At 60.7% G+C, this 18,379-nt stretch overlaps 1 protein-coding gene across 1 annotated transcript; it reads right to left on the bottom strand.

The window, feature by feature from the left end:
- Positions 1-2,397: 2,397 nt before the first annotated feature.
- HMX1 (H6 family homeobox 1) lies at positions 2,398-7,040 on the bottom strand. Its single transcript, XM_086407346.1, has 2 exons — positions 6,623-7,040; positions 2,398-3,763 (listed from the first exon to the last, which is right to left on the bottom strand). Exons 1-2 carry the CDS (start codon positions 7,014-7,016, stop codon positions 3,114-3,116), a joined length of 1,044 nt encoding a protein of 347 aa, XP_086263472.1. The 5' UTR covers positions 7,017-7,040; the 3' UTR covers positions 2,398-3,113.
- Positions 7,041-18,379: the final 11,339 nt, after the last annotated feature.

Raw genomic sequence — 18,379 nt, 5'->3', positions numbered from 1 at the left:
GACACTCCACACGCTGGGTAATTAGGGGGTAAAATCAGTTTCCCGGAGTCCTGTTGGCCCGATCCCCGTTTGGATCCACTTTCTGTACTTCAGCGTTAGGCTTCCAGCTGCCGACCCTTCCCTCAAGAGGGGAACAAGCCTCCCTTCCACCTCCCGCTTCCTTCCCACCCAGTGGAGCTTGGAGCTGGCAGGCAAGGAAGCTGCTCCCCCGCCCACCTTGTCTCTGCCTCCGGGGAACCAGGCAGTCCTTCAGCCGCGCAGAAACCTCCTCTCTGACCCCGGCGACAGTCCCAGGCCGGGCAGCTAGGTTCGCTGCTTCCGGGGGGCAGATCCAAGGGTCTGGAAACGCGGCCCACAGCCCCTCGCTGCCTGTGGCCCCGGGGCCACGCGGCTCCCCAGCCGGCCTGGAGCCGTGGTTGGTGCGGACCGAGCCGCCGCGGCGACCGAGCGGCCCGGGGACGTGGGACCCACACGGTGCTCCGCTGAGCCCTGCGGTCGGTCTGGTCGCCACGACCTGGGGACCGCGCCGGCATCAGCCACCAAACAGTCGAATCCAACGGTTGCATCGCTGGCAACACGTCTTTAACCCGGGTTTTAAGGATCCCATTCGTGGTCCGAGTGCCCGGGATCCCCGCAGTTGCCGAATCCCAGCGCTGCCGCCGTGTATCCGCGCGCGGTGCCCCGGCGTGCGGTGCCGCCGGCCAGGAGCACAGAGGCACGGCACCGCCCGGCTGCCCGCCTGGTGCGCAGGCGGGACCTGCGCTGGCCCGGTGGCCAGCTCTGCGCAGGCATGCTGGTGCACAGCTCTCGGAGAACCGGCAGGGGTATGTCTGCTGACCGTGTGCGGCCGCCGCCAAAGGGACAGAGGCCCAGGGTCCCACGTGGAGCCCCAGCCAAGGGTGCGGTGGAGACCCCGAGAGGGCCCAGTGGGAGAGAGAGAGGGAGGAAGCAGAGATGCCACTGCTTCTCCAAAGGTCTTCTTGGCACACACTTCCGCCAGTGGCCTCTGGTCTGGACCAAAGGCCTCTGGAGATAGCTAGGAGCCAGCTCACTGTAGGGAAACAGATGGTAAGTCGCTCCTAACAAAGTCCAGTGAAACCGATGGGGAAAGGGCGGCTCTCCCTTTCTCCAGGAAGAGCAGACCCCACCCTCAAAGGGAGGAAATGCAGCAGCCGTTGGGGGACCGGTTGGAGGGGAGATGTGAGGCTCTCAGGGGGCCTGCCTGCTCTGGTCAGGCCCTGGGCTCTGGGAGCCTGAAGGTGGGGACCTTAGAGCCCAGAGGAGCAAGGACCACCTAGGCCACTGGCTGCCCGCCCCCACCGTCCCCCTGGAGACGCCCCCCTCCCCAGCTTGCCAGAGCCCAGCCTCAGGGCACACTGAACCAACTGGAAGGGCTGGGGCAGGGGATGATTCTGGGTCAGGGAGCTGGGCTGCAGGAGCAGACAGATGGACCTCCTTTCCCCCCCACCCCGGGGGGGTGGGGAGACCCCCGTGGCGCCTTCTCCTGGGCTGTCTGTCGCCACCACTGAGAACTCCAAGGGCCAGACTGGCCAGACGGAGGGACCAGGCTGTGCATCTCAGCCGGGAATGTCTGCTCCACTCAAAGACCCAAAGCCAGGGGGGTGAAGACAGGTTTCCAAGGGGTTCCATTCTGACTCAGCAGCGACCCTTTCAAGCAACTGAATGGCTTCTCTCCCCAGACTTGAGCAGCATCTTTAAAGCATCTTTATGAGCACCCCATAAAGCATCTTTCCCTCACACAGGAGACCACTCTTTCCACCCTGCAACAGGATGGCTGCAGAGATCCAGCCAGGGCAACGAGCTAAGCAATAGGCATTCACTCAGAGCCCATAACTCAGGACCTTGCCCAGGGTCTGAATCCCTCAGTTCTAGAGGGACTGCCGATGGCCCAGGGGGTGAGGCCCCGGCCAGAGAGCCCTGCTCCTCGCTGGACCCTGCTGGGCTGTCTGGCGCCAACGTTTTGTTTTGACCAAAAGAAGGAGCCCCGGTGTCAGAGATGAGTCTCAGCTCCAGGGTAGGAAGGAGCCGTGGGCACAGGGGCCCACGTAGCTGGCAGCCCCCTGGGCCAAGTAATAGATTCTGCCTTCGCCCGACTCCTGACTTCTGGTTGTACTGAAGGTCCCAGAACTGAGCGACACGGGATGGGAGGGGATCCCTTCTTCCACTCTAGGTCCCTCTCCCCCCCAACCCTGACTTCCCCTAAGGCCTCCCTGGGCCTCCCTGTCCAGGTAAAGTGGGGGCCTGCCCTGCCTACCTACCCACCTGCCCGCGGCCAGTACTGGAAGGTGCTCCAGGATGCTGGGGATGGCGCCCACCACAGTGCATTCCCAGAGAGGAGCTCAGCCCCAGGGATTACAAAGCAGCGGCAACTGTCCAGAAAATGTCCCTTTTTATTCCATACGCAAATAAGTAGATTCGTTTAAAAATAAAAAAGTCTTCGCCGGGATAACCAGGGCCGCAGCCCGGGAGAGGAACCCTGCCTTCGGAATGGACGATCTGACGGAAGCACCACCTGGCGGGATCTTCATCCGTTCCCCTCACCGGAACTCGCTCCCTGGGAATCTTTCTCTGCCCGGATGCAAGGTCAAGGCCATCAGGCTGATCGCAGTGCTCCGGAGGTCGCTGATGCATAGTCCGGGGCAGGGTCATTGTGCCTGGAAGAGTGGGCCCTTCCACAAAGCATCTTGGGCAGCCTGGATTTGCTGTGGACTGCGCCCAGCTGCTGGCTCCGGAGGGGTGCGAGCTGGGTTTGCTCAGAGGTTGAGGCCTGTCCCCGGGAGGGGAGGACCCTGGGCTGCAGGGCCGACTGTCTGTGATGCTGTGTTCCCGGCGGGGACCCAGCCTAGCGACTGTCTGTGGAGCCACAATCACCTGCGTCTCTGTTACATTCTGGCCGATCCTCGGACAGGCGTAGGCACGGCCCTCGAGGCAGCAGCCTGCGCTCCGGAGGCGCAGTGGGTCCACCGGAGCGCCCCCTAACCCCGGATCGACCGAAGGCCTTCAGGCTCCACCGCCGCCGCCACGCCCCCGGGGGGCGCGTCCGCACAAGTCCCGATTGGCCTCGAGGCGTGGGCCCGGCAGGTCGGGGATGCTCACACCAGGCCGGGCATCTGCGCCCGCAGGAAGGGCGCGGAGGCGGCAGCCGGGAAGGCGGCCAGCGGGTAGGCGAGGGCCCCGGAGAAGCCGAGCAACGGCGGGGGCGGCGCGGGCGCGGCGGGGGCCAGCGGGAAGGGCAGCGCGGCTGCGGCGGCGGCCCCGGCGGCGGGGGGGCTTTCGTGGTACAGCACCGGCACGCGGACCAGGCGCTGCGTGCCCGGCGGGGACAGGCTGGCCGCCTCCAGCTCGGCCGCCAGCTGCCGCTTCCACTTGTTGCGGCGGTTCTGGAACCAGATCTTGACCTGCGTCTCGGTGAGCTGCAGGGACGCGGCCAGGCCGGCGCGCTCGGCGCTGCTCAGGTAGCGCTTCAGGTCGAAGGTGGACTCGAGCTGGAAGACCTGGCTGCGCGAAAAGACGGTGCGCGTCTTCTTCTTGCGGCCGCCGCCCCCGCCGCGGGCCTCCCCGGCCGCCGCCGTCGCCACGGGGGCCTCGGCCAGCTCCGCCGCCTCCTCCGCGCCGGCCGCCGGTCCGCGCGCCGCCAGCTCCGCCGCCTCTCGCTGCACCGCTCGCGGCCCGGAGCCCCTCGGCCAGGCGCCCTCTGCGCGGCCCATCTCCTCGCCCGTCTCCGGTGAGTCCCGGTCGCTGGCTGCAGGGGGGAAAGAGGAGGAACACGGTTGGTTCTGGAGGCTCATCCCCTCCGCGAACCTGTCGCTGAAGCCAGCTGCTCCCCGCACCCCGTGAGGTCTACCACGACCACAGCAAGGAAACAGTCCCCAGACAGCTCCGCCGATGGCGGCCGGTCGTTTTCCACCACGCTCGGTAGATCTCACCCCGCGCTGGTCCGAGAGAGGCCGGGCATCCAGAGGTGAACTTGAAGACCTGAGCTAAGCTCCAAACCAACACGCTGGGAACACTCTGCGGGCGCATCCACAGAGGGAGGAAAAAACGGAAGAAAAGAAACACCAAAACACAAACAGAAACACACGAAAAAGACTGGCTCCCATAACCACTGGCTTCGAATCGAAACAACACTCAACAGCCCCAGAGGCTCACCTCACAGAGGAAAGAAAGGTCCTTCTGAGAAATATACACCCGCAAAACCAGCACAGAGACCACCTCACCCCCGGCACTCAGCCCTCCGCCAAGACCCCCAGACCCAGAAATAAAGACTTGCCACGATCCCTCCCCACTCACTCCTAGGAGAAGATGCAGAATTTCCGTTTGCATAGAAACATTCCCATTGATGGAGAATAAGCGAATGCAGATGACCGGCCAACAAAACTCCTCCCTGGTGACACGGGTGGCCTGTTCACCCCCGTTTTCTGTGCCCCTAATCCAGATGTCCACAGAGGTGTGCTCTCTCTGCCCACAGTCAGCTCGGAGGGCGCACAGACAAGTGCAGCTCTGGCTGTGTAGAAACACTCGGCTCCCTCACGCCACCCCAAGCCCATGAGGCCCTGATTGAATCTGAGGGTGTGGGGTGCAGAAGCCCACAGAACCCCCCCACCCCAGCTCACGCTGCAAGAACCAAGCTCCACCCTGTCTCCCAGAGGTGAATCAATGCCTTGCCCCCCACCCCCAGGGCTGGCAAAGGATGATGGCTTCAGGTGAGAGAGCCTGCCCAGGACTCAGATGCTGGTCCAGACTCCAAGCTCAGCGTGAAAGGGGGCAGCCGCCTGACTTCCAGGCTTGCGATGCCAACTCAGGCCAGCGTCCCTTCTGCCTTGGGCTGAGCCTTCTGCGTGCACAGAGGCCCCAGGTTGGTATTCCTGCAGTCGAGTCTGGCCAGGCCGGCCCACCAAAAGCAGCGGTGTGCCCGCAGTGTAAGCGCTTAGCAGACACTGGTGAGCCGGTGTGAGCAGCTTGGTGCATACGCCCCACGCCCAGCAGCCGCGCAGGTGTGCTGTGTCCCTGCCGGTGCCGCTGCCAGTGGTGTGAGCCCTCACTATGTCTAAAGAGGGGTCAGGTTCCAGGCTGGCATGTGCACCCCTGATATGGGGGGGTCCCCAGATTCAGAGGCCCTTGTATTGCCACAGGAAGCCAAGCCGGGCCTGCCAGCTCTGGTACAAAACAGGGACCCCCAACCCGCATTATACGAACTAGGAAGGACCATGTCTCTGGGGGCTGCTGGTGGGGCTGGGGCTTGGGTTGGGGCAAAACTCCAGGGGCAGGAGGGGAACACATTTCACCCTGTGAGACCCTTTCAGAAACAGCCCCCCAGAAGGGCACTACATTTGATCACTCAATTTCAGGGCAAATAACCAAACAGGCCTGCTGAAGCTTCCTGGAAGCGAAATGAAGAGGGTAGGGGGTCCCGGACCTTCTGGGCATAGGTTCTGAGAGGTGGGTCCCTTTGCAAAGTGCTCACTCCAACACCAAGGAGGGGGTTATCCAAGAGGTGACAGGGGTCTAACCACCTACCCCCACCCACAGCACTCTTTCTGTGCTAACTTTTGCTAGGAGCTGAAAGCACTTCAGAGCAGGAGCCCGAGTCCTCTGCTGGCCTCGCAGGATGCACTTTGGCGTGCAGGGGGCAGGGGCTGGCAAAGCCCAGGGCTGAGGTTAGCCGAGCTTCCTAGTCCTGCTTCTGGGGGTCCTCCTCCAAAGGGCAGGGCCCCAAGGGAGGCAGCCACCCTGGGGAGGGGGAGAGCAGAACGCACCTCCAGAATGCCGGGGCAAGAGGGGTGAGTGGGTTCTGGGGCTGAAATCCACCACCCCCAGCCTCAGAGCTCTCAGCAGGGAACAAAGGCAAGGGAGGGGGAGGGGCAGAGAAAGGAGAGAGGGGGTTGGTTCGGAACACAGCCTCCTTGCCTGGCACAGCCATGGCCAAGGGGCCGCGGAGACCCAACAGGGAGATCTAGGCCCCTGCCCCAGGCCTGGTCTTCAGCTGGCAGAGGAGACAGGGCTTTGCGGACACAGCTTCTGTGGAAGACTACCGCCCCCAACCCCGCGCTCCAGAGCAGGGGCTCCCCCCACGCCATGCCCCCTTCATTTTGCTGAGTTTGACTCTGCCGTGTCTTCCGCCCTTTATCTTTGCTCTGTCTCCGCGTCACGCACAGCTTTCTTTCCGGCCTGCTATTTTTCTCCTTCTCTCTCCCGCTTCTCCCTCCTCCTCTCCCAACGCCTTTCTTCCCCTCTTCCCTCTTTGCTTCTGCCTCTCGCCACCGTGTCCCCTCACGTGTCCTCTTGTTCTCGGTTCTATTTCACCCTCCCTTTCTTTCCTCTTCTTTGCTGTTGTCCCCTGTCCCCAGATTGCTCTCCCAAGGCTCTGGGCCAAACCCAGACCCTGCCAAAGCTTCTCCCTGCGTGGGGGACCTTGCCCTGCAGAATGAGCCTCCAAATCTGCTCACCCAGGGGCTCTCCACACGCGCCCGTAGAGCCCACCACAGACACAGGAGGAGGGCGGCCCAGAAAGGCCGCCAACGAACCCAAAGTCCCGGAGCAAATGCGATGGGAAGAAGCCGGGCCCCACCACCCGGGCCACCCCTCCCCACGCCCCACTCACTGTCAGGGCTGAGGCCGCCTCCGTAGCCTCCGTGAGACCGCGAGTACCAGCGCGCGGCGCCGCCGCAGCCCAGCGCGTACGGTGGCCCGGGACCCGGGGGCGGCCGGGGACCGAGGCCCAGAGCGCCCGGCCCAAGCAGCGCGCGGGCCCGCGCCTCCCCGCTCGGCCCGGAGCCCGCGCGCAGCTGTCTCCGCCGCTGCAGCCGCTGCCGTCTCGCCCGCTCCGCGTCCTCGTCCTCCGGATCGTCGTCGTCGTCCTCCTCCTCCTCGCGGCCGCCGCCGCCCTGGGCCCCGCTCCCGGCGCCCTTGGCCTCGGCCGCCAGCAGGTTCTCGATGAGGAAGGAGGAGGCGCGGGCCGGCGTGGCGCGCCCGGGCTCCGTCAGCTCGTCCGGCATCGCGGCCGCGGGTCCGTCGGACTCTGCCGGGCTCCTCGGGGTTCTGGGCGCCCGGGGCGCGGCCGGTCCCGGTCCTCGCTGGGGACCGTGGCGCGCGACTTTCTGGCGCACGCGCGGCCCGGCCCTAGAGCCGCTGCCCGGAGCGCTGGCGTCGGGCCCCGTGGGGCAGGCAGCGGCCTCCTTGCCGGACTGCGATCGGCGGGGAGCGGGTGCGTGCCGACAGCCGGCCGGGCAGCCGCCTCGCTCGCCTTTCCCGTCGCCGCGCTGGTCGCCGCCCGGGCCGGCCCCGCTGGGGGCGGGGAGGGCAGGGGAGGGGCCAGCAGGGGCGGGGCGGCGCGGGCCCGGCGGCCGCCGGCTCAGCTCGAGGACGCCGCGCGAGCCCTGCGCGCCGCCACTGCCCGGAGACGCCGCCCGGACCTGGGCGCGCAGGCACTCTTGCGGCCGAGGGCAGGCGGCCTGAGGTCCAGGCGTGGGGTCATGGCCAGTCCGGCCCCGCGTGATGCATTCCCCGGGCCAGAGCCACCCGCGCCGGGGGGAGGGGGGGCGGGAGGAACGGGGCGGGGCCTCGGCCAAGGTCCCACCCATTGGCTACGGGGCCCCGATGAGAACCAGACTGGCCAATCACTGTCCAGCAAGGACCGTAATTACCTCGTCGCGGGTAGAGTGTTGGACCAAGCGTGAGGAACTGTGTGTGCGCGCGCGCGCGTGCGCGCGAGCATGTGTGGTATGTGTATGTGTGCACGTGTATGTGTGTGCTTGTATGTATATTTGTGCGTGTGTATACCGGGGCAGGAAGACCCGGGGGCTTCCAAGAAACCGCAAGAGAATGGGCTGGTCATTGTTTTTTTTTTTTTTTTAAAGATCCCGGGTGTCAAAGCTGCACAGTTGAGGCATATTTTAATATTTACACTTAATGAAATATGCTTTTAATGCCAAAAGTAGGACAGAACTCTGCAGTTCTCAGATTCAGTCTCAAAATGTAAGAAAATGCTCCCCCGCCCTAATCCCATTCCGCAGCGCCACGCGTCCGGGGTCACACCCGACGTCACGCTGAGTTGCTAGCGGGTCTCCAGCTCCTCCGGAGGCCCCAGCCTTGGTAGGGAAGCGAGAGCCACCACCTCTGGCCGCAGAGGTCTTGGGGGCAGGCCCGACTGTCAGCGCGGGGAGTCCCCTCTCGCTTCTGCCGCGGGGAGCGCCGTGACAACAGTACCTCGCGGCCCACGCCGTCGCCCTCGGCGCTGTGGCCGCTCAGGAGTGAACCTTCTGACGGACTCACCGGGTCGCAGCGCGGACGCGCGCGGGCGCAGCCGGCTTCACCGGACGCGGGTTATCGCGGAGAGATACAGCCGCCTTCCAGGACCAACCAAGGGCAGCGCGCCGCCTGGATTTAGTTTTCAGAACAACCACGGTGGAGGGAGCATCAACCCCATTTTCCAGAGGGGAAAACAGAGGCGAGGAAAGACTGTCCGAGATGGTAAGTGGTTCTGGCCGGCCTGGTATTCCGACACTCAGGGCCTAAGACCCTTCTGGCACCAACACTCCCGGAGTCGAACCAGAGCTAAGAGCAGCGGGTCGGGAGGCCGGGCGGGGCCGAGGCCTAGCGGAGGGAAGCAGCCGGCCGCCGGGAAACAAAACAGAGCGTGCCCAGCGGCCTGGAGACCTCGCGTCTTTTATGCAGACTCCAGGGCCATCTCCCCTGACCCTCACGCCCCGCAGCAGGAGGGGCTGAGATGACCAACCACAGGCACTTACTGCGTTGTTTAACTCCATCGCCTGGGTGGGGACCCGCAGCCAAAGCGGCGAGCCTGGGTCTTAGGGAAGAGCTGTGGTCCCCCACGCCCTGCTCCCTGGGGCGCCCGTGGTCAGGGAGACGCCAGGGTAGAGGTGCCCATCCAGGGGAGGGTGGCCAAGGAGAGAAACGACGGCCCGTCTGTTTGAGAGAGACGCACTGTTCTCCTTGTAATCCCACCATCGGATTCGATGGGCTTCTGAGAGATGGAGAAACAGGCCAGAGAGAGACCTGGAGGAAACGACACGGGCGAGGAAGACGCCCTCCAGGCGACCATCTACTACACGCGGGTTTCCCTGGGCCTGGCCATCAGTGGCTCCGGAGCACACAGATTTTGAAGCCAAGAGCCTGTGTCGCTTCCGTGGTTTCCTAGCACCTTCAGAATGGGGTGAGGGGGGGACGTTCCTCAGAGTCTGGATTTCAATTCTTTTACGCCAGGGCTGCGTAGCCCTAGGCAGGGTGCCTCGCCTCTCTGACCCTCAGTTTCCTCCCCCTGTAAACCTCCGGTGATAAGCACCCCTGCCTGTGCCAGGCTGTGGGGAGCAGGGCCAGGCTCGGGCCACATATTCTGGCGGGGGGGGGGGTGCTGCCTGATGTCTTTCCACCGACTCTGGGGAGCACGCGCGCGGGGGGCGGGGTGAGGGGAACTGGGTAGAAGAGAGCCGGCCTTTTTCCCAAGCACTGGTCTTCGGGGGCTTGAAGCACGCGTCCCCTCCGCGGGCCTGGGCGCTGGGTCCCGGCACTGTGGATGCTCCTCCTGGCGGCAGAGCGAGGGTCTCGCGGGGCCTCAGCGGCGAGTGGAGTCGCCGCCGGGTCGGGTAGGAAGGCGTGAAACAGCCTTCCCGGCGCTCGCCCAGGCCGCAGCCTCTGTGCTCCGTGCGGTCCTGGAGCCGGATCCTGCCTGGGAGAGGAGCCCGAGCTCGGCGGCGGGGATTGTAGGCAGAAGCTTGGCGCGCAGGGGCAGACCCGGCTGGCGGCTGCAGCTCCCCGGCAGGAGGCTGATCACTCAACCCAGGAGGGTTATCTTGCAGTCGGGGTTCTCTCTGGAGATGGACTCGGAAGTCTCAGAGCCCTGAGGAGGTTTCTGGCGCTCCCAGGACCAGAGCCTGAGTTTCTGATCACCTTCAGGCATCGCGCAAAAGGGCACGTGAGTGGAGCCTCCCCGGGTCCGCAGGTTGTCACCTCTGTCTCGGTGTCGTGTCTCTGAGGCACCCCGCACCCCCAAGCCACGGCCGCCCTTCCTTACTGCCCGGTCCCCTCTTGTCTTTCCTCATCCTCCGTCCACCACCAGGTGCCTGCTCTGCGGCAGGACCACCGGAAAACCTTCAGCGACCCAGCCTAAGGGGCGCTCCTCTCAACTGGGCACTGAGAACCTTGTCACCTCCCAGCTCAGCCCTAGTGTCCAAATGTGCCCCCTGAACCAGGGGGAGTGAGCTGGTGGGGATAATCCCAAGAACATAGATCAGAAGTCAGAAACTGCAGCAGCCACTGCCCGTCGTATATTTTTAAATAAACTTTTCCTTTCGGAGTAATTTTAGAGAATGCCCACCTTACAATACAGATTTCATCTTGCTTTTGCTTCCTTTCATCCCTCATCCGAATTCCATTTCTCCTCACCTCACTCCACGCCACCCCACACCCCTGCTGTTAGATATGAATCTACAGAAGCAGTATCTACTGCATACCCCCTCCCTCTCGAAATTTAATCCCCTTAAACTAGGAATTTGATACTGATAAATGTAGCAATGATTTTCTAACCACTTTGACCTAACCCGGCAGAGATGCCTTTGTTCCAGTCACCACAGACCGATCACACATCTCCCCTCAACTCAGGGTGTAAAGCAACCATTTACCAGCATGCTCATGGTGTATATGGATTGGAGTGGGTTGTCTCCACTGCATGGTGTCTGGGCCCCAGCTTAGCGGGAGGGGACTTTCCTGAAGGCTCCGTGGCTCCTTTATCTGGGAGCTGCCACTGGTGTCAGAGAAGGGACCCCTCCGCCTGGGCTTCCTCACCACACAGGTTCTCAGTACACGGGTGTGGCCGGCGGTGTGTAGGACCGGGTGTGTGTGGGAGGGGCATGGAATGCCCCGGGAATTCAGAGCCTTACTCTGCGCTCAGGTCACAGCTCCCATGGGGTGCAAGGGGAGGGGCTTGGACCCCATCTCTGGGCCAGCGGATGGTCAGATCATCGGATGAGAAATCCAGGAAGAGACGTGCCCCCAGATAGTGGGCCCCCTATTAGGGGACTTCGGGGTTGCTGCCAGCTCTCCACTACTGCGGATCATGCCAGGATGAACAGACCTATGGGGTGGAGAGTCATCTGGGGGTGCATACCCGCCCTGAGCAGGACTCCTTGGGGGGCGGGTCTACCCGGACTCTGGATCATGAGCACTTCAGAAAGACTCTCCCGACCGGCTGTGAGAAAGAGTCTCCCTTTCCTCACCTCTTGTGGGCACCTGGTCTTTCTGGACCCTCGTCTGGCTGGCTGGCTTGGTGATGAGTACAAGAAGGAAACCAGGGTGCTTTGGGTCATGATTCTCTGGCTGTGAATAGGGTGAGGCTGCTGCGCTCTAGAGATGAAAGCTGCCCCTGATGGGGGGACCTGGGCAGGGGGAGGGCTGGAGAACAGGGATGCAGCTTGTGCTGGAAAGCTGAAGGATAGGGTTCTTAGTTTGCAAAGTGATGGGGAACCACTGAAGGCTGCTGGCTGGGGAAGGGCCAGGACTAGAGCTGGGCATCGGGACCAGCACCTGAATGCACTAGCTCGTGCAGGGCGCAGGGAGACAGGGGGGTCGAGGAGGGGCCCCGTCACTGTCCTAGCGGCAAGCAGCGAAGCCTCAGGAGGGCAGTGGCCATGGAAAGGGGCCACATTCATCTCAGGCGTCCACCTGGTGGCCTACAGGCCTGGACAGGGGTGGGCAGGGTCGCGGAGCCTTGGGACTTGCTTATGGGCTTGTCCAAGGGTCCGCTCCCCACATCCCAGCCACAGACAGTGGCCGTGCAGCTGTGCAGGTGTGCACGCAGGCTCCAGGCTCCTTTCCCAGTCCAGTTGCTGAGTCCCACTGTGGCCAGGAGCAAGTCGCCCCGCGCCTTCTGGGGACCTCAGCGTCCTCAGCGGTAAAGTGGGAATAACAGTCCCGGCCTGCGCAGGGGCTGGCCTGGGGTTGAGTAGAGGCAATGGGGCAGTTGAGCGAGCCTGAGGAAACGCTTGCTTTTGAAAAAGACCACATGTTTGAGCATGATTTTGGCTGCCTTTTGAGGTCCACCCACCTCTGGAGTGAGTCTCCCTTTAAACACTGAAAAGGGGAGGAAGGTGCTCACAAAGTGTTAGGTGGATGCTTCCCAGAGTTTCCAGTCCCCGGGAGGTTGGGGGACAGGCTTGGGGGAGGCAGGGATGGAGAAGAAGGGGGAAGTAGGGGAGCGGAGGGGAGGGGAGGGGAGGAGAGGGGCGGGGAGGGAAGGGGAGGGGCGGGGCGGGGGACGATGACGTGGCCGGCATCACCTAGCGCGGCAGGCACATAGGAGAGAGGACCTGAGCCAGCGGGAGCCCTTGGTTCCGCCCGGCGGTTCTCAAAGACTCGGCCCAGAGCCTCGTGTGTGTGCGCGGCCAGAACCGCTTTTCCCCAAGGGCAGGTGACCCGTTCCCAGGCAGAACTGCGGGGACAGCCAAGAAGTCCCCTTCCCCGCGGGAGGGCCCCGGAAGGGTCCCAGCTCAGAGCCGCCCGCCGGGAGGCCGCCCCCTCCCGCCCTTGGGGTCTTTGCCAGGAGCCCCTATCTGGGCCAGAGCGGCCTCTCGCCCCGCGCTCACCCCCTGCTCACCCCTTCCCCGGGCTTGATGCTGTGTCTGTCCTGTTCCTGCTTGGGGCAGGCACTCACCAAATCTCTGTGCCCCGGTGCTCAGCGAACCTTGGACCCTGCCCAGAGTTCTCACTGGTGGACGGACCCTTTCTTCCTTTGCAGGCATATTTTGAAGGGACTGGCCAGAGAACACCCACATACCCACCACCTAGATTCCCCCAGGAGCATGTTATTTTCCTTGCTTTATCACATCCGTACCACCTCACAGCAATCCCTGAATTTGGGCCCCAGTCCGGCCACTGAGCAGCAATGAGACGCAAGGCTGTTTGCTATCCCCACGCGCCACCTCCTCTTCTGGAAAAGGAGGGGAGGGACGGGGCCCAGAAAACCACACCATGGATGGGCATTTTCAAGATTATCCTTCATTGCGATGATACAATCACACAGGATTTCTTTGTGTGACGGCCAACCACCGGCTCTGCCTTCTGGACTCTGGACGCCGAGTTTTCCTGTCTCAGTAAAGATACACGAAGCTGTGGTCGCTGAGACTCGGGGTGTGGGGATGTCTGGCTGGAATGTAAAGGGTACCTCGAGGTGGGGGGCTTTCACCTCGTGGGGGTTTCCACAGCAGAGAGCACAGATTTATGCGTGGTGTTATCCAAACCGCTGGTAACCCTCAGACAGCTCGGGCGGCCCGTAACCTTGATGGCAAGTGACTTGGGGTTGGAGAAATGAGGCTGGAACAAAGGGCTGGACTGACCACGGTGCAGGGAACCTCTTCCCAGGAGCCGGAGGGAAGTTTCTGGAAACCTCTTCTGGGCCTAATGGGAGGCCCGCCTGTCTGAACCGTCTAGGCTCACCCGTCTAGGTTTTGGAGTGAAAGCCTGTGGACTATCTGGGAGTGCTGCGGGGCGGGGGTGGGGGGGGGGAATGCCCAGCTCGTGGTGCTGGCAGAACTGTTTGGCGCATAATGGTAGTTACACTGCTTCCTTATCTTTGCTGTGGGCGGTGCACGTGGGGGCGAGGCTCGGAAGCCCCACCCTTTCCCCCCAGAAGCCCAGAGCTCAAAGTCCAACAGGTTTCCCCACCCTCCGCTCCCGCCTGCACGCGAGTGAGCTCATCCTACTGGAAGCCCCGCAAGGACTTGTGGGCAGTGATGACTCAGAGCGCATCGCTGCGGCAGGACTCCTGACCTCCAAGAACTGCGCTTCCTGCAGGCAGAGGAGAGCGGGTATGTCAACAGTTACCCCTCTTCACACCGCCTCGCGCCACTGGGAAAAGAATGGGTGTTCTTGATGGAGGGGGGGCCTCCCGAGGACCAAGGACGGACTGGGGGAGGCAAGCAAACAGGGTACCCGATGTGCACCAAAGGTGTGCATGGAGGTGAATACAAACAGGCGTCATTGCACAGGCACACGGTACACCAGTTCATTCGTCTGCGGTTGTTCCTGTACGCGTCCGTGATGGAAAGTGGTGTCTCCCCAAAATTCACATGCTGAGGCCCTAACCCCCCGAGTCTCAGAAAGTGACCTTATCTGGAAATTGGGTCACTGCAGAGGTAACAAGTTACTTCTAGTGGGGTCACCCTGGCGTTCAGTTCAGTTGCTCAGTGGTGTCCAACTCTTTGCAATCCCATGAACCGCAGCACACCAGGCCTCCCTGTCCATCACCAACTCCCAGAGCTTGTTCAAACTCATGTCCATGGAGTCGGTGATGCCATCCAACCATCTCATCCTCTGTCATCCCCTTCTCCCGCCTTCAATCTTTTTCAGCATCAGGGTCTTTTCAAAGGAGTCAGTTCATCGCATCAGGTGGCCAAAGTATTGGAGCTTCAGCTTCAGCGTCAGTCCTTCCAATGAATATTCAGGACTGGTTTCCTTTAGGATGGACTGGTTAGATCTCCTTGCAGTCCAAGGGACTCTCAAGAGTCTTCTCCAGCACCACAGTTCAAAAGCATCAATTCTTCAGCGCTCAGCTTTCTTCACAGTCCCACTCTCACATCCATACATGACCACTGGAAAAACCATAGCCTTGACTAGACCGACCTTTGTTGGCAATGTAATGTCTCTGCTTTTGAATATGCTGTCTAGGTTGGTCATATCTTTTCTTCCAAGGAGTAAGTGTCTTTTAATTTCATGGCTGCAGTCACCATCTGCAGTGATTTTGGAGCCCCCAAAAATGAAGTCTGTCACTGTTTCCACTGTTTCCCCATCTATTTGCCATGAAGTGATGGGACCAGATGCCATGATCTTAGTTTTCTGAATGTTGAGCTTTAAGCCAACGTTTTCACTCTTCTCTTTCACTTTCATCAAGAGGCTTTTTAGTTCTTCTTCACTTTCTGCCATAAGGGTGGTGTCATCTGCATAGCTGAGGCTGTTGATATTTCTGCCAGCAATCTTGATTCCAGCTGTGCTTCCTCCAGCCCAGCGTTTCTCATGATGTACTCTGCACAGAAGTTAAATAAGCAGGGTGACAATATGCAGCCTTGATGTACTCCTTTCCCTATTTGGAACCAGTCTGTTGTTCCATGTCCAGTTCTAATTGTTGCTTCCTGACCTGCATACAGACTTCTCAAGAGATGGATCAGGTGGTCTGGTATTCCCAACTCTTGAAGAATTTTCCACAGTTTATTGTGGTCCACAGAGTCAAAGGATTTGCCATAGTCTATAAAGCAGTAGATGTTTTTCTGGAACTCTCTTGCTTTTTCGATGATCCAATGGATGTTGGCAAATTTGATCTCTGGTTCCTCTGCCTTTTCTAAAACCAGCTTGAACATCTGGAAGTTCACAGTTCACATATTGCTGAAGCCTGGCTTGGAGAATTTTGAGCAATACTTTACTAGTGTGTGAGATGAATGCAATTGTGCGGTAGTTTGAGCATTCTTTGGCATTGACTTTCTTTGGGACTGGAATGAAAACTGACCTTTTCCAGTCCTGTGGCCACTGCTGAGTTTTCCAAATTTGCTGGCATACTGAATGCAACACTTTCACAGCATCATCTTTCAGGATTTGAAACAGCTCAGCTGGAATCCCATCACCAGTAGCTCCGTCGCCCTGGCGTGGGTGTGCCCTAATCCACTATGACTGGTGTCCTTACAAAAGGAATGCACTGCAAAGAAGCAGCGTGGCTGGGCAGGGACCCCACAAGGCTGGAGCTGATCCAGGTGCCCTGGGAGAGTGCCCTCGAGGGGAGCCCGGCCCTGGCCGCACCTTGGCCGTGGAATTCAGGTCTCTGAGTGAAAGTCATTCAGTGGCGTCCAACTCTTTGCGACCCGAGGGACTACAGTCCAGTTCTCCAGACCAGGATACTGGAGTGGGTAGCCTTTCCCTTCTCCAGGGGATCTTCCCAACCCAGGGATCGAACCCAGGTCTCCCACCCTGCAGGCAAATTCTTTACCAGCTGAGCGACCAGGGAAGCCCAAGAATACTGGAGTGGTTAGCCTATCCCTTCTCCAGGGGATCTTCCTGACCCAGGGATCGAACCAGGGTCTCCTGCATTGCAGGCAGATTCTTTACCAGCTGAGCTATCAGGGAATTGCAGACAGTTAGCTTCTGCTTTGGGGATCACCTGTCCCCCCTCTCCTCTCGCAGCCACAGGACACAGTGCAGCTTCCCTGGCTGTGGGAGGAGGTCTGGAGCTGGACTGATGCTCCCTCCCTGGAGAGCTGGGCGCTGGGATAGGGTAGAAGGATGTCACAGGTCTACACTGTCTGCCCTGTTTGAGTTTTGCACCAGGGGGGAGCACTCCTTGATTTTGCAAAATGAAGTAGACAAACTTAAAATCCCCAGAGATGCCCTGGCAGAGGGGAACTTTAAGGGGCATTTGGCAGAGAAGCTGATGGGGCTGGGGGACCCGAGGCTGCCAGGCTGTGGAATGACAGCAGAGGACATAGGGGCAAGTTTGGGGGTCCTGGCAGCCCGGGGTCCTTCTGCGCTCAGCCGGCCCTGTGATCGGGGTGGCAGTGGGGACAGCAGGTGTAGAGGGCCTGGGGGGTCAGGAACCATCTCAGAGGGCAAAACCCCACACTGACCGACAGACCCTCTGAAGTGAGGACAGAGGGGAGGTCCACATGGTGGGTGGACCCCCTCAGGCTCCCCCAGGCTGGCGTGAGGTCCCGGGGTTGCCTCCTTCCTTACTAGAGGCCACGGAGGGGCTGGGCTCTGCCTCGGGCCCACCCGCAGCCCCTGGACTGCTCTTGGCCTGAGTCCCTTACCTCATGAAGGAATAAACTGCGCCCAGACAGTGCAAGCGATGTTCGCGGACGATGCTGGTGACAGGCACCCCCGAGGGCACCTGCGACCCGCAGAGGCACCCCTGGCTCTCTGCTGGCCTCTCAGGGCCTCTGCCCTCAACCCACATTTCCATCCACAACCAAACAGCTTGCTTATTGTATGAATAATGCACGCTCGACACAGAGAATGTGACGAGTGCCTGATGACGGAGCAAATAACGCAGCCATCTGGGTGCCGCCACCCAAGACCCCCGCCGACATCCTAGCACCCTCCTTGCCCCGCAGTGTTGAGAGCGGGCACAGCCTGGGCCAGAGACCCACACCCACACCGCACTCACTAATGCACACACAGATACACTCACCTGTACACACATACTCGTATACTCACAGACATACACTTATCTACCCACAGATATACTCACTTATGTGCACAAACCTCAGTTATGTACACAAACACACACTCACATATATACACACACCCACAGTGGCTGACTTTATTTTTCTGGGCTCCAAAATCACTGCAGATGGTGATTGTAGCCATGAAATTAAAAGACGCTTACTCCTTGCAAGGAAAGTTATGACCAACCTAGACAGCATATTGAAAAGCAGAGACATTACTTTGCCAACAAGGTCCGTCTAGTCAAGGCTATGGTTTTTCCTGTGGTCATGTATGGATGTGAGAGTTGGACTGTGAAGAAAGCTGAGCACTGAAGAATTGATGCTTTTGAACTGTGGTGTTAGAGAAGACTCTTGAGAGTCCCTTGGACTGCAAGGAGATCCAACCAGTCCATCCTAAGGGAGATCAGTCCTGGGTGTTCTTTGGATGCTAAAGATGAAACTCCAATACTTTGGCTACCTCATGTGAAGAGTTGACTCATTGGAAAAGAGTCTGATGCTGGGAGGGATTGGGGGCAGGAGGAGAAGGGGACGACAGAGGATGAGATGGCTGGATGGCATCACCGACTCGATGGATATGAGTTTGGGTGAATCCGGGAGCTGGTGACAGACAGGGAGGCCTCACACCCCTACACGGGTGAACATGCCATCTGTATCCGGGTGCCAGGTGACACCCCAGGGCTTCTCTTCCGTCACGCGCCCCCCATCAGCACCCTGCCACTTCCGTCTCGTCCCCCGAGAACCCGCGTGGCCAGCCTCACGTGCGTCTTTATATATTCTCCGTACGCACTTCACCTACGTAACACAAACGTATGTGAACACAGAGGCACACAGCATGGCAACCAGTGGAGGAAGCCCCGCCACCTTCCGTGGGGGTTTCTGCCCCTCCTTTCTCCCTGGCGTGCATGCTAAGGCACTTCAGTCATGCCCGACTCTTTGTGACCCCATGGACTGTAGCCCACCAGGCTCCTCTGTCCATGGGGATTCTCCAGGCCAGAACACTGGAGTGGGTTGCCATGTCCTTCTCTGGGGGATCTTCCCAACCCAGGGATCGAAACTGTGTCTCCTGAAGCTCCTGCATTGCCGGCAGATTCTTTACCGCTGAGCCACCAGGAAAGCCCTTCCACTGGCCCTGGCCCACAGAA

The sequence above is a fragment of the Bos grunniens genome, chromosome 6 (genome assembly GCF_055505025.1).
Source record: "Bos grunniens cultivar Pamir isolate PY7600 chromosome 6, Bosgru_T2T1.0, whole genome shotgun sequence".
NCBI lineage: Eukaryota > Metazoa > Chordata > Mammalia > Artiodactyla > Bovidae > Bos > Bos grunniens.
Note: the sequence above shows the minus strand (reverse complement) of the source record. Positions and strands in the feature narration are given on the sequence as shown.

Excerpts from the sequence above, each read along its gene's own strand:
- HMX1 (XM_086407346.1), bottom strand. The coding sequence starts at position 7,016 with ATGCCGGACGAGCTGACGGAGCCCGGGCGCGCCACGCCGGCCCGCGCC. Across the intron at positions 3,764-6,622 it reads AGGCGGCCTCAGCCCTGACA|CCAGCGACCGGGACTCACCG; the intron begins GTGAGTGGGGCG and ends TCCCCCCTGCAG.